This window comes from Onychomys torridus, chromosome 3 (genome assembly GCF_903995425.1).
Source record: "Onychomys torridus chromosome 3, mOncTor1.1, whole genome shotgun sequence".
Lineage (NCBI taxonomy): Eukaryota > Metazoa > Chordata > Mammalia > Rodentia > Cricetidae > Onychomys > Onychomys torridus.
Window position 1 is genome coordinate 134505717 of NC_050445.1, and position 15687 is coordinate 134521403.

Sequence of the window (15687 nt, forward strand, 5' to 3'; positions counted from 1 at the left end):
ATGCTTTCAAGATAAGCACTTCAACAACAGCTATCATTCCAGTTCCTCAACTGTCCTTTTTTTAAATTAAAAACTTTTCATACATTTGTTTTAAACTTTTTAAATATTATGTGTATGTGTGCATTTGTGTGAGGGCACACGTGAGTGCAGGCACCAGTGGAGGCTAGAGGAGAGGATTAAAGGCAGTTGTGAGCTGTGTGTTGTGGGTGCTGTGAACTGTTTTTGCCTTTAGCCCCTAAGCCATCTAGCTATCTATCATCTGTCTGTCATCCATCCATCCATCCCTCCCTCCCTCCATCCATGCATCATCTATCTATCCAACTATCTATCCTATAACTACCTATCTTTGTGTGTAGGCATGCTCACATGTACCATGGTCTGCATGCGGAGGTCGGAGGACAACTTGCAGGAAGTCAGTTCTCTCCTACCATGTGGGTCATGGGAGTGAATTCAGGTGGTCAGGCCTGGCATCAGTGCTTTTTCTCACTGAACCATTTTGCTAGCTCAGTTGTGCTTTTTCAAAGCCAAACTGCCTCCTCTTGGCCCTTTCCACACCCATACTTAAACTATGTTACAATCTTTCTTTCACTGTGTGTGGTGCCCTTGAGTGTGTGCAGAGGCCTGATGAGGGTGTCGAGTGTCCTTCCCCACTTCCCACCTTGTTTCTTTGAGGTAAGGTCTCTTGCTGAACTTGGAGCTTCTGTTTTTTGGCCAGGCTGGCAGCTAGTAAGCCCCAGCAACTCTGCCATAGCTCACCTCAAGTCCTGAGGTTAGAGGCATGTGCGGGACTGTGTCTAGCTTTTAAAAACACTGGAGCTGAGATTGAAATCTTAGTCCTCATGCTTGTACAGAAGGGCTTTAAAAAACAGAGACAAATACCAAATGAACAAACAAACAAAACCCACCAGAGTTCTCTCTACAGCCCAAGACCTTTTCTCTATAAACTCCAAATCTGCTTCATCCTGACAGGTCCTGACCTTCTATTTTTGTGGTGGAAACCTGCAACCTGGCTGGTTTCGCTTGATCACAGGTCTCTGAGCTGTGTCCCCACTGCCACTACCACGTCTTCCAGGAATACAGAATGTGAGGTACACAGCAACTTAGCACCAGCTTATCTCATCAGGACCCTGAAGCATCAGGGAGCTAAGGAGGCTGTCTGCTGGTGTTTCAGACAGTTTCCAAGAAGCTGATTACTATCTGACTCTTCTGTACGGATCACTATGCAACTGTACTGGTCAAACCTGCCATGTCTCCGTGCATCTGTTAGCTCGCAGCTGAGGTATGGAATACTCAAGCAGCAAATGAAAAGAGGCAGCTCCGGCTTCAGATAGCTTGTCTCACTAGTCCCTGTATGCCATCCTCTTCATGCTCTTGGACTGGAATCTCCTTCAAGACAGTTCCTATACAAAACATTTTCTTTTCTTCCTCTACTCACTCAAATGTTGCCTGACTTTCTCTGTCCCAATTATTTTCCCTTCCTAATCTATGGCTCAATTTTTCTTTCTTTCAGATCTTGTGTAGTTAGTTATTAAGGAAATACCAGTGAAGTAATGTCAAAAGCCACTAAGTTCCTTTCAGTAAAAGGTTCTTTAGACTACCTATTGAAGAAATTCCTTATGGTTAATGGGGATTTTGTCATTTTCCCAATTAGGAATATAACTCTACTCAGCATGTCCCTACATAGTATTTATTGTGTCCAAGGTACTAGACTCAAGAGTAGGAGATTCCTTTTCTTTTTGGTATAATAGATTGGGAAAAGGATGGGACCTGCAGGTTTTTGTTTTTTGTTTTAAATAATAGACACGGTCTCACAATATAGACCAGGCTGGCCTCAGACTCACAGGAATCTGCCTGCCTGTTTACTTATTTTCATGGTGCTGAGGACTGAATATAGGAGAGCTAGGCATGTGCTCTCACTGAGTTACCCACCCTGACTTAAGCACCCTTGTCCCGAGTTTAAATCAGTCCAATTGGTTAGTTGTGTAATCATGGAAACTTGTTTAACTTTTATGACTTCTGGTTTCTCTTTTATAAGGTGGGAAGGCAGTATGCTCATCTCAGGGAACCTGTGAAAATACATATGATAGAAAGAGGCATGAAAACACCTGGCCCACCTAACTATTTAATAAGTGTTATTCTTCCCATTTCTCTGCAGCTAGAAAATCCTGCTTTCTGAGATTTTTCTGGCTCAAGTTCTAAGAGTTTTTAGGCGAGAACTTTCTCATTAGAAAATTTAATCCACTTCTGAAAATACAGGATCAGACCACGATAAAAGCAATGATAAAAGAAAAAAAAAAAAAAAAACTCTGTCTCAGTATTGTTCCAAATGGATTACAGAAGCACCTGTTTTTTCCATGCTGACAAATACTGCAGTTCACGAGTGTCCAACCTGTGGTTAAGGATAGTCATGAGTACAACCCAATACAAGGTCATAAGTTTCCTTAACAGATTCTATTAAAGAGCTGGGTGTGATGATGGCACACCTTTAATCCCAGTACTCAGGAGTCAGAGGTAGTAGGATCTCTGAGTTGAAGGACCGACTGGACAAAGAGAGTTCCAGGACAGCCAGGGCAGTCACACAGAGAAATCCTGTCTCGAAAAACCAACCAATGAATGAACGAACGAACTAACCAACCAACCAACCAACCAACCAAACAAACAAAAAACAAAAAGATACAAGATTCAAAAAAAACTTTGTAACTTGACTGTGTAGTTTTTGAGTATGAGCTTTGCAGATGACATTACATTGCAATGACTAAAAAAGAGAGAGAGAGAGAGAGAATGAATAAATCAAGAGACTTATATCAGACAGTAAAAAAAGTATGCTAAATTAATTGTCTCTGTCCACTTGTCAACATGCAGACCATTAATGATGACGCCCTGGGGATGGCAGGTAAGAGAGAGAAACTTGGAAGATTAAAAGGAGATGATGTCTAGTTGGGGATTTAGCTCAGTGGTAGAGCGCCTGCCTAGCAAGCACAAGGCCCTGGGTTCGGTCTTCAGCCCTGGCAAAAAAAAAAAAAAAAAAAAAGGAGATGATGCATTTGCCATACCATACTTCCATCAAGAAAACTTATATGTGAGTTTCATATTTATTTGTGAATTTCATAACGATTAAATCATCACCAATTCTAAGAATTCCCTTACAGCACTGAGTGATGCAGACTATGGCAACATCATTTACTTTTCCAAAATAAGATGGTTAAGTTGAGGTCAAATGTTGAAAAGCTCTTGTGATCTCCCAACATGTTAAGTTGTTTGTGAGATCATAAACTAAATTTGTGTCAGAATTCGATGGTGAAAACTGGCTTATATATTTAGCATTTCTAACGGTTTTAACTACTTATTTAAGTGAGTTAAATACAAAGTTAAATTCACGATAAAAATCAATTTGTCAATGTAAAGTTTCCAATCAATAGTGTTGCAAATGGAACTGAAATTATGGCAAGCCCAGATCAAGGCAATTTTATGCATTTCAACACACTGGCAGTTCTGTGGGCAGTGGAAATATGTAGCTTGCTTTTCAATTTGATACAAAAACTTGAGAGCAGATTTGACGATTTCCAGGACAATAATTAATACTTTGGTAGACTTGTGATATCAACTTCAGTTGACCTGTTAATTTTCTGATGGACTGCATAGAAATGCAATCTGACATTCAATTTAAAGGACATTGTGACTGTGTCACTTCACTTCATTTGTGTACATTTCACTGTCCCACAGACAAGTGTACCTCAGCACAATCACGTGTGAACAACTGTTTCACAATGAAGGACCCCAAAGGCTGGGGACATGACTCAGGGGATAAAAGCTTCGCCCGAGAGGGGCCCACCTAAAGCCTTAGCATTCAGGAGATGGCTATTCAGACTCGCTGAATCAGGGAGCTCCAGGTTCACTGAAGTACTCTGTCTCAATAAATAAAATGAGAGCTGGGAAGAAGGAAGACGCCCAACGTCAACCTCTGGCCTTCATGCGCGTGCATGAGTGTGTGAACTCGCATGTGTGCACACATGCGCATATATGTAAGTGCACACAGAGAACTGCAACTGCTTTCATGGAACCAGATATTGATGCAGTTGTTTCTCAAACACAAGGCCAAATATCCAACCAGTTTTATAACATATTTTTACTTTTTCCCCCCCCCCAGACAGTTTCTCTGTGTAACAGCCCTGGCTGTCCTGGAACTCACTCCGTAGACCAGGCTGGCCTTTAATTCACAGAGCTCTGCTGGCCTCTGCCTCCCTGTTGGGATTAAAGGTGTGTGCCACTACCGTCTGGCTCTAGTTTTACTTTTGTAATTAAAAAAAAAAATCAATGGAGCTTATTATATAGGTTTGTTTTATTAATGATTAAACATTTGGAAAGTACCTGATTATTTTAAAAGACTCTGCATGAGGTGCCATATAATTGGGACTATGTGAATACTTTTTTGGTTATTTGTAGTGGTAAATATCACAAAAATTAGACAGACCACCCCTATTAGTTTTTGATACTGTTCATATATTTAATGTGTGGCCCCAAAGCATTATTCTCCATCCACTGTGGCCAAGCAAAAAGGCTGCCACTCCGCACTGCACCGCTCAATCTTGCTGACTTAGTCAGACACCTCTGTCTACAGACAGACTTTCTGAAGACTTAGAAGTCTTACAAACTGCAGAACTACTGCAACTAGAATACTTTGAGTATGTCTCATACTAGCTAGTCTTATGTCAACTTGAAACACGCTAGAGTCATCAGAGGAGGGAACCTCAATTGAGAAAATGTCTCAGGCTGTAGGAAGTTAAGAATTTTCTTAACTAATGATTGATGGGGAGGGGCCAGCCCATTGTGGGTAGGGGCCATCCCTGGGCAGGTGGTCCTGGGTTCTATAAAAAAACAGGCTGAGCAAGCCAGTAAGCAGCACCCCTCCATGGCCTCTGCATGGCTCCTGCCTCCAGGTTCCTGCCCTCACTGCTTTTCATGATGAGCTGTGGTGTGGAACTGTGGGTGAAACAAACCCTTCCTCTCCACGCTGCTCTTGGTCACGGTGTTTCACCACAGCAACAGTTATCCTAACCAAGACAGTGTCCAATGAATAAGGGAAGACTGTCAATACCCCACTAGAACAGACCCAAAGGCAACTGAAATAAAGGAACTTCTAAAGCAATCTCAAAAGCAGTGCTAACTTGCAGCATCTCTCATTTTATTCTGAAACATACTGTTCCAACACACACACACACACACACACACACACACACACACACACACACTTATTAGAGAGGCCTGACATCAGGTTAGCCATGCCAACTTCTTCAGGACGAAGTCCCTAAAGAGCATATGGCTGGTCTCACAGCTAAGAGCCACAGGTTACATGAAGACAAGTTTTTACCCTTAGATGTTCAGGTGGCAATCAGAACACATTTTTGAGTTATACTCACTCTGCTATAGTTAGAATGAAATTGCAGGAGCCAAAAGTTAGGGTTTCTTTACAGCTTTGTTTACATCTCTAACATTTCTCTGAGGTTCTGCTATCCAGATGCCTTTGGTCTGCATGCTTTTTTAATAACAGTGATGCTGATATCACCAGTACATTGGTTCAGGTCCATTTCTGTATACTTGGTTTCAATATAAATTGTTTCTTCTTCCCTGGATTTTGTGAACTTTAGAAGATAATTTCTATATATTATGTATAGTTTCTATTTTATCATCATCTGTAGTTTAATTTGTGTGTATGAATATATCTATTAAAATAAGGGCATATTATTCATAGGCATTGTTCTAGATAACAGGAATGTAAAAGTAATCATATTAATATTGCTATATTCATGAGTCCTATGTTCTACTGTTTGGAAGAAGAGATAAAGTGAAGGGACAGAGACAAGCATGAACAAGCTAATTCAGACAGGAAACCCTTTGTCTTAGGGTTTCTACTGTTGTTATGAAACACCATGACCACAATCAAGTTGGGAAGAAAAGGGTTTATTTGGTTTATGCTTCCATAGCACTATTCATCACTGAAGGAAGTCAGGACAGGAACTGAAACAGGGCACTATACTGGAGGCAGGAGCTGATGCAGAGGCCATGGAGGGGTGCTGCTTACTGGATTGTTTCCCATGGCTTTCTCAATCTGCTTTCTTATAGAACCCAGATCCACCAGCCCAGGGACGGCACACCCACAATGAGCTGGCCTCTCTCTCATCAATCACTAATTAAGAAAATGTCCTACAGCTGGATCTTAGGGAAGCATTTTATCAGTTGAAGCTCTCCCCTCTCTAACTCTAGCTTGTGTCCAGATGACATAAAACTAGCCAGTACATTTTTGTTCTGGTACTCTCAACTAGGATGGCTGAGGTGGTCAGATTTGATGTCCTATGGTAGGCAAACATGTCACTGATACTGACTACATGTATTCTTTTAAAGAAAACGCCACTAAGTATATGTTACAGGAAATCTCTTAACAAAATTAAAGTATCTTCTTTTAACTATTATTATCACCATGGTATATGCACGTGCACATACCACGGTGCACATACGGAGGTCAGTAGCCAACGCTGTGAAGTTGGTTTTCTCCCTCTGCCATATGTGGGGTTAGGGAGATAGGATTCAGGTCGCCATGCTTGCTTAGCAAGTATCTTCACCCACTGAGCAATCTTGCCAGTCTGCAAGGTATTTCCTAAAGGAAAATATTCCTCAACATATGTGGCATCAAACTTTTGGTAATAAAATCTATCTTGGTTACCACTTAAGAACAGTTTCTAGTTATTCATCCTAGAACACAGAGGCTGCTCTAGCCTAGCATCAGACATGTATGATTCTGGGCCCAGGACGTGAGACGGCTTGTTTATTTTTCAACCTCCTGGTGAAAGTACCTAGTAACCTTGTTTCCTAAAACAATGTGTTTATTATCATTGACTAGAAAAGGGGCTACAAAGAAAACAGCTCTGTTCATATAAGGTAGAATCATATTCATTTACAAATGACTATTAAACTATAGCTATTGTGTGGCTCCTACATGCCTCGTGGTGACAAATGCATGCTCCTGCAGTATGCAGACAATCAGGACACAGATGTCCTTTGATTTTCAGCTTTCTCTGATATACAACACACTTTCTGGTTGACACTGCATATTTTACACCTGCTGCTAAAAGTCATATGGCAAGCTGGCCATTAAACAACTTACCTCTTATCCTTCTTGGCTGTATTCAATATTCAGAGGATGACACAGTTACGTTTTTGAGCAGTTTAACATCAAGACACAGACATTTCAGGGAGAACTGACTCCAAAGGAGTGAGGTCAACATAAGCATGGGCAGTGTGTCCAGTGGATGCAAGGCCGCCAGGATGTGTGAGCTCAGTAATCACAATGATCACTTTCCTAGAAACTGATTTCCTTAGTCAAACCTCAAGGGCATCAGATCAAAGGAAGACACTGCCACAGCTGGACTGTTTTCCAGCCAACTGGCCTGTTAAGGGGAATCTAGACAGTGTCCTGGCAGCTGCTGACCACAGCAGCAATCTATGAAAAGGAATTTAAAACAAAACAAAACAAAACAAAACAAAACAAAGAAAAAACAACAACAAAAAACAAACAAACAAACAAAAAACACCACCCCTCTTTTATTCCTTTTTTCCTCCTTTTCTTTATTGATATTCTAAGAGTAATGTCAAAGCCCTAGGGATATCCTAGGTCCTGACCCTCAGATTCCAGTGTATTCTTCCATAGGCAGAGAGAACATGAGGAGGTACAATATAGTTCACAGCACAGTGATTTTTAAAACAAAAATAAAACAGACTTATAAGTATCATGAAGTATATTTCTAACATAGGCTAATAGCAGCACATTTGTCTGCCTCCCATGTTAATTTGTGGTAGATTACTAACCAGGACACTGTAAAAATCACTGGAGATAGGATGATTTAGCAATAAAATCATTAATTGGAGAAATTTAGTTATATGCCCTGGAAGTTCTGCCCAAAATGTACAGAAAGAAATTATAATGTGACCATTAACACACAGAAAGAACTAAAAGCCACTCTGTCAAAAGCACAGCAATCCACACAAGAATCATGTGAAAGTGAAGGAGCAGAGAGAGCACACGGGGTTCATGACTGTACAGAGCAAGGTGTGAAGGTGATCACGGAGAAAGAGAAATGGAAACAAACGAAAATCATTTCCGTAAGGATAAGGAAAGCTGTTCTCACCGTTCTGAACAAAATGGCTGAACTAAGAGCATCTGATTGGCTATGCCCATATACCCTCCTCCTCATCCTATGGGGAGAGATGACATGGGAACAATGCCCCAGGGCAGCATGGGAATGAAAAAGAGTTGGTTAGTATTAAAACAAAGACACAAACATAATGTAGCAGAAAAGAAGTTCTTGGCTTTCTTTACATGTGGTTCTAGTCCTCTAAATTACAAATTAGTAAATAGTTTACGGTTCCATATTTATTCTTCTGCCTTTCCCAGAGCTGAGTGTGCAACAATAATCAAGTCAGAGCTTTGCTGTAGGATCTGCTCATTGCCTTTCTCCATCTGTTAGCGCCCCCACTCCAATTACCTCCACCTCACATCTAAACCCGCTCCATGGAAAAATACCCTGACATGCTCCATGCAGAGGCTAGCTAGTCTGGATTCCAGCAGCAGGAAGCAGGTGAAGCAAACAGTGGTTTGGAAGTAGGGGACACCAAGCAGACAGCTCTCCACTGTACGTAAGGCTGATTCTGTTTCCTCCTCTGAAGCATTAGGTGTGTCTCGGCTGGCTTAGTCATCACATAGAAGCATTCCTTCATGGTCTTAGATTAACAATTTGGATATCGGCTGCTTCTTTCACCTACCCAGTTTCTATGGCTACTTCGAAGACAATGCCACAGTGGTCACTTGGCAGAGACGTTTAGCAGGGGAGTTTTCCTTGACTTTGCAGTCATATGGATGTAATTACTTGGCTATTGTTTTCCCCTTAGCTTTATTTTTTTATATATTTTAAGACTGGGTGTGACAGCGATGTTGAAACTGATTTGGGCACAGAGATATGAGGTAATCTGCTCAATGCTCTCCTCTGTTCATCACATTCAAGATCTTAGGAGGGTTTTTTCTCCTTAAAAAAATTTGCAATTGAGTATGATTCCCTTCAGTTTCATGAATATCTCTTTTGCATTGGTAGCAAGCTGAAAGCAACAATATGTTGTCATGCTGAAGGGGCCCACCAGGAAACAAATGATGGGAAGAAATTAAGTTTCATCTATCACCTTTAATTTTTTTTGTGGTACTGGAAATTCAACTCAGGGCTTTGCACATGCTAGGGTAGCTACTGAGCACTTAGGTAAATCCCAGCCTTCAGCTGTACCTTTCACAGAAGATGGGCAGGCTATATAACTGCAATTCAATAAGAAGTAATTTCTATCCTGAGCTGTGCCTTGCAGAGCCTGAGCAAAGTCTTGTTTCCTAATAAGGAACCGATTCTTTAATAAAGTAGGACTCATTTTTTTCTCATATCAATGCAATTATTTAATAATAGTTCTTAGAAACAATAGAAGCATATGCTCATAAGATATTCAGAACCATCAATTTCTTATATAGGAATTATTTGAGAAAAAGCTGAGATTCTTCTAAATTTATAATCTAGAATTTGCAATATACTACCACCAAATACATGGCTATGAGAGCATACTTTTTGAAGAACGAGCAATTCCAGCACAGTCTTACCTGGTCTGGGGAGGGTTTATGGTTTGTCTGATTGGAACGGGAAGACTTGAAGTGGTCATCCTCGTAGTTGTCAGCCATTAGTTTCATTCGATTTTGTGTCTGAAAAAAAATTCATGGTTTAAATTGAAATAAAATCCCTATAATGTATGGTAGAGCAACAAGTACCTTAAAGACTTTCATGAGCACAAAACCAGTCCTGTCTACAATAAAATCAATTCAACACAGACTTTGGGAGCACACCGTCAAGGGTGTAGTCAAAGCTATTCATATACTGAAGCCCTAATACCAAGGTCACAGCATCTGGAGGCAAGGTCTTTAAGAAGCAATTCAGACTCAGGAAGTCAAAGGATTGACTCTTAACTTGTGACTATGGCCGTGTTCTAAGAGCAAATGAGTCACAGATCTCTGTGTGAACAGAGAAGACAGCCTCTGCAGGTGAGGAAGAGAGCTCTCACCAGGAAAGGAGTCAGCAGAGATCACGATCCACCTTGGACCTCTCAGACCTCTAGACTGTGAGCAAACAGATAAGCACTATTTTGGCAACCCATTCTACAGCATTTATTATGGTCGTTTGAGCTAAGATAGGTAGGTAACTGTGCAGGGAAGACAAGTCTCAAAGCCAGCACTTTATACAGTACTTTTTAATATTGCTAAGTAAGACTAGATTGAACTACACTTTAATTTTTTAGTTTTATTTAGGTAGGACTCATTTTCATGTTATCCAGGAACTGACTCATCATCTTTTAAAACAACTATTCAGTTTTGGGTGGGTGGATTTTACATAAATATTAAGATCATAAATATTTGGGGAGAAGTTATTACTTATAAATGAAATAATATAATCTTTTAGAAAAACCTAAGAGAATTAAAAAGCAAGGTAATAAGCACAGAAGACACATGTATAAAATTTAACAGCCATCAATAAATAATTTAGGTTTTAGAAATAATCAAATGTTCTACAATCCTTTCACTCCTTCATCTTTCCTCAAAAGGAGGACTGGTGATTCTGATCAACTGAGTAAATGAGTGCTACACCAAGCATCTTAGAAATCTGCCACTTTGTGGGTCAGAATACACAAAAGTAACACATGTTATACTAATAAAAATATTATTGTTCAAATAAAGCTTTAAAGCACTGAAGTCTTGCTTATAATGTACGATTTTTAAATATTTACCATGAACACAATCTGAAGAATGAAGTTAAAGAAAGATCACCTATGATTCCTCTGATGAGTAACAATCACTATTCATAACTAAGTGTAGTATAAAGAGATGTTCCCCCATAGGCTCAGTTGGAGGTGCTGTTTGAGGATATTTGGGTGGTGCAGCCTTGCGGGTGAGGGATGTCACTGAGAGTGGACTTTGAGACTATATAGCATTGTCTACTTCCAGTTACCTCTCTGCGCTTTGTGTTCAAAAGAAAAGATGTGATCTCTCAAGCGTCCTGCTCCTGCTGCCTCCTGCCGCTTGCTTGCTTTGCTTCCCTGCCATAATGGGCTCTTATCCCTCTGGAATGGAAGCCAAAATAAACTGCTCCCACAAACTGTTTCTTGCACACAGCAGCAGACACCAAAACACTAAGTATGTCACTCAGCCTCCTCCTAGTAGAACACATAAAAGGAAACACTTCTGATTTACCCTTGTCAAAATTTGACAGGTTATCTCTAACACATTTCTTGGTGAATTAAAAGCATTTTGATCACACTCCCCTTAGATGTTTACAAAAGTATCTAATGGTGCCTGGGGGCAAGAACTTTAGGACCAAATTGAGTTAGTTTAAATTCTAGTTTCATAAACTAGTTATCTAACCTTAGGTATGTTATAAGGTAAATTCTGAACCTTAATTTCCCCATCTTTAAAATGGGGGTGATCATAGATCTCAGCTAAAAGACTGCTGTGAGGGTTGATTAATTAAGTTAATAGAAAGAAAGCAATTATAAAGATGCATAGCCTAAAGTCAGTACCTAATAACTTTTGGAGAACATTAGTCTGATGATGATAACCATTAATTTTCATTGCTTTAATCCTAATTTTTCCTGGTTGTACAGAATGGATTGTTTAATTGGTCCTATATTGTTGGGCACTCTTCTTTATATTTTAACCTAACAACAACAACAACAACAACAACACACACACACACACATACACACTTATGTCAGTTCCTCCTACCAGTGTATGACAGAAAGATAATCTGTATCGACAAATTGTGATACCAAATTCTTTTCTAGAATGCTTTCCAGTGACCTTTCTTATAGTCTGAATATTTGTAACCGCTCCAAGTTCACATCTGGAACCTTCCCCACAGTGCTGAAGAACTGAGGGAGTGGCTTTTAGGAGGCTAATGTCTTATACTAGTCTTCTCCTGAGATGGCTAAAGGCTTACCTATCCATTGTGCCATGTGAGCAGGCAGCAAGAAGGAATAAATGGGAGACAGGCTGAGCCCTCCACTGATGGTGACTCTGCTGAAGGCCGTCTTAGGCTTCCAGACTTTAGTTGTTTATAATTACACAGTTGAAGATATTTTGTTATAACAGCCTGAACAGACTAAGGCAACCTTAAGACTAAGTAATTTTTCTATGTCACAAAGCACAACGCACTCTACATGACTGACAAGTCTGCAAGGCAGCTCTCAGAAGAGAAAGAAGGGATGAGAAACTACAACAAAGTCACACCTACAGAATGAGCAAAGTGCTGTTGTTGGTCTTTCTGTTTGCTGTGAATGTGTTGCTACCATTGGTCAATAAGAAGCTGCTCTGGCCTATGGCAAGACAGTTTATATAGCCAAGCGGGAAATTCAAGCAAAGATACAGAGAGAAGGGTGTAGTCAGGGAGACACCTGCCATCCAGCTGCCCAAGGAGCAAGATGCCAACAGACCAGTAACTCCATGGCTCTGTGGCAAAATATAGATTAATAGAAATGGGTTAAGATGTAATAGCTAGCTAGTAATAAGCATGAGCCATACACCAAACAGTTTGTAATTAATATTAAGCCTCTGAGTGATTATTTTATAAAAACGACTGGGGCCCAGGCAGGACTGGGTGGGGCACAGGAAAACCTCCAGCTACACTAAAGCATCTATACACCATTCGTTTGACCACAAAAAAACCTATTCTGACCATATTATGGATGTGGGGAAAGATACATGTTTAGTTAGATTTTTAAAGCATGAGACAATCTTTCCTACCTGATATCTAGGACATGTTTACAATGTAAATGCGATCCTAATAAAGCATGTATGAATCCATATTTAAGACAGAGTATTTTAAGTACTTTTAAGAAATGAGTACATAAATACAAAGATGCTATCTGAGAAATACCAAGGATTATATATATATGTTTGACCACGTAAGTGACTGAAGATCAGCATCAAGAACTTCCTTCTTCATTCCTAAAAGATGGGAATGTGGTCAAGGTTCAGTGCTCCAGATTTATTTAGAACCAGATGCAAAACCTGCTCCTTGCACAGTCAGGGTGGGCTCTCACAGGCATGAGATGCTACGCAGATTACACAAGCGACTGCCTGGGAGCAGCTTTTGTATGCTGTGTTTGAGATAAGATGAAAAGGCAAGGGAATATGCTCTCCACTGCCATGGGAGACATTTTACACCAAATGTCTTCTCTCTTCTACTCTGTCACAGGATGTTTGAAACCTAGAAGCATAAAGAATAACACTGTTGCCAGGCGGTGGTGGCACATGCCTCTAATCCCAGCACTCGGGAGGCAGAGGCAGGCGGATCTTTGTGAGTTCGAGGCTAGCCTGGTCTACCAAGCGAGATCCAGGGAAGGCGCAAAGCTACACAGAGAAACCCTGCCTTGAAAATACAAAAAAAAAAAAAAAAAAAAAAAAAGGAATAACACTGTTTTGAAAGAAAAGAAGGAAGGAAAAAGAAAAAGAAGGAAGTAACTGGCTGAAATAAAACTTTACGTGAAGCCATAAATATAAATGCATACCTACATATTCCTGAGAAAAAGGCATTCAGTATTTATCCTGTTAGCCTTTTCTCCTAAGAGTTTGTGACGGTTTGAAAGATAATGGCCCCCAAAGAGAGTGGCACTATTAGGAGGTGTGGCCTTTTGGGAGGAAGTGCATCACTGTGGGGGTGGCCTTCGAGGTCTCTTTTCCTCACACTTCCCTCAGTGTAACAGTCAGTCAACTTCCTGTTGCCTTCAAGATGTAGCACTCAGCTCCAGCACCATGTGTGTCTGCATGCTGCCATGCTCCCCATCATGACAATAATGGACAGAACCTCTGAAACTATAAGCAAGCCATCCCAACTAAATTCTTTATAAGATTTGCCACAGTCATGGTGTCTCTTCACAGCAACAGTAAACCCTAACTAAGACAGAGTTGCGTGCTAAACAAGGTGTTGCAGAAACTATTTCGGAGAAAAACAGTTAAGCCAAGAAAGAGGACAAAATAGAAAAAGAACAGAAATAAGCCTGGTGTTTAAAAGGAAAAGATTATTCTTATTAGTAAATGATAAGCTATTGCAGGCTCTGCTTACCAGACAAAAAGATGTATCAATCCTTCAGAGACACCTGAGGGGTCGGACAAAGCACTGTGAAATGGCAATGTTCTGACAAAAAGGAAAGTGACAGCCAGTGAGTCTCCACATGAGACTGTGCAGTTGTCCTACACTGTCCTGTTGTTTCTCTTCTGTGATGAGACACAGACAGTGTGGCCTGATAGGCAGAGCACTGTGAGCCCCTTTGCTCCCCCAGGTCTCCCCTTTCCAAACAGGACTTACAACCTATATGTCTACCTCTACTAACGTCAGAACTCTTCAAGTTGTTCAACCCAAAATGGCAACTATGCTTGACTCCTTATTTCTACTCATGTGTATCGGCAATGGAGTCACAGAGGCCTGTGGACTCTATTTCCAATCTCCCTCACTTACACAGTTTACTCATGTAACCACTTGCCTGTTATCTTACTGGCTCTCTATGTGTTGTTAATGTGCAATAGGAAATAAAATCTTAAAACTGGGTGTTGTGGCATGTGCTGTAATCCCAGTACCGTGAAGGTGGACGCAGGAGGATCAGAAGTTAGAGGCTAGCCTAGGGCTACAGGAGATCTGTTCCAACACTGAGATGGCTCAGTGCTTGCTATCAAGTCTGATGACCTGCGTTTAATGCCCAGTATCAACACAGTGGAAAGATATAACTGTCTGACTCATAAACAGAGAACATTCTGGTTTTCCCTTCACATCTGTAACTCTAGTTCAGACACTGTCTTCTGGTCTCTAACAGCACTAGGTACACAGATGATGCACAAATATACATGCAGGCAAGACATCCATACCCATAAAATAATAAAACAAATTTAAAGTCTCTTTCTTTCCAAGCCAACACTGGACTGATGTTTGTCAGAGAATGTGTCAAATGACTTTAAAACTAGAAGAGGAAGAAGGAATAGAAGTCACAGGCCCTCCAGTAAGCTAAGGAGGGGATGGAATAGAAACATTCTCTTTCGATGTATAATGTGCTTTCTTAGCCAACAGGCGAATAGAATCATAGTATAAACTCTACTGTCTTGACTGTTTTGCTGCTGTTTTGAGATTCATCTATATTACTGTCTGTATGTATAGTTCATTCCTACTTACTATTGAATAGCACTCTTATTGCACAGTATGCTACTTTGTCTATTCATAATATTTGCTGTGGTGGCCAAATTTCAAGATGGCCAGCAATGATCCCATTCTCCAACTATTCCCAGTGTTGTGTGTTCCCTCCCAAACTGTAGAGTTAGCTTGTGTGATAGGTCAAGGCAGAGTGATGGTATATAATTTCTGAGTTTAAGTTATAAAGACACTGAGAATCTCTTCTAGAGGAATCCCACCCCTGCCTCACTTGTTTATGGTAGGGCCAAGACTACATGAGGATTTGAAACAGATTCTCCAAGAGTCCAAGTCGGGCCTTTAGATGATTGTAGATTTGGTCATCAGCCTGACTGCAAACATACAAGGGACCCTAAATGGAATCGCAGACTAAGCTACCCCAGTT

The 15687-nt window shown here is 40.6% G+C and overlaps 1 protein-coding gene across 10 annotated transcripts in view; it reads right to left on the reverse strand.

Moving 5' to 3' along the window:
* Erc1 (ELKS/RAB6-interacting/CAST family member 1) overlaps positions 1-15687 on the reverse strand; it is a 340148-nt gene that overhangs the window by 52474 nt on the left and 271987 nt on the right. For 6 of the 10 annotated variants that reach the window (XM_036180809.1, XM_036180807.1, XM_036180806.1 and 3 more), the window contains one exon: positions 9683-9781. In XM_036180809.1, coding sequence (XP_036036702.1) covers positions 9683-9781 — 99 coding nt within the window. Of the gene's footprint in view, positions 1-8180; positions 8248-9682; positions 9782-15687 lie in introns of all 10 variants that reach the window. The other 4 variants (XM_036180811.1, XM_036180813.1, XM_036180812.1 and 1 more) reach the window with 1 other exon arrangement.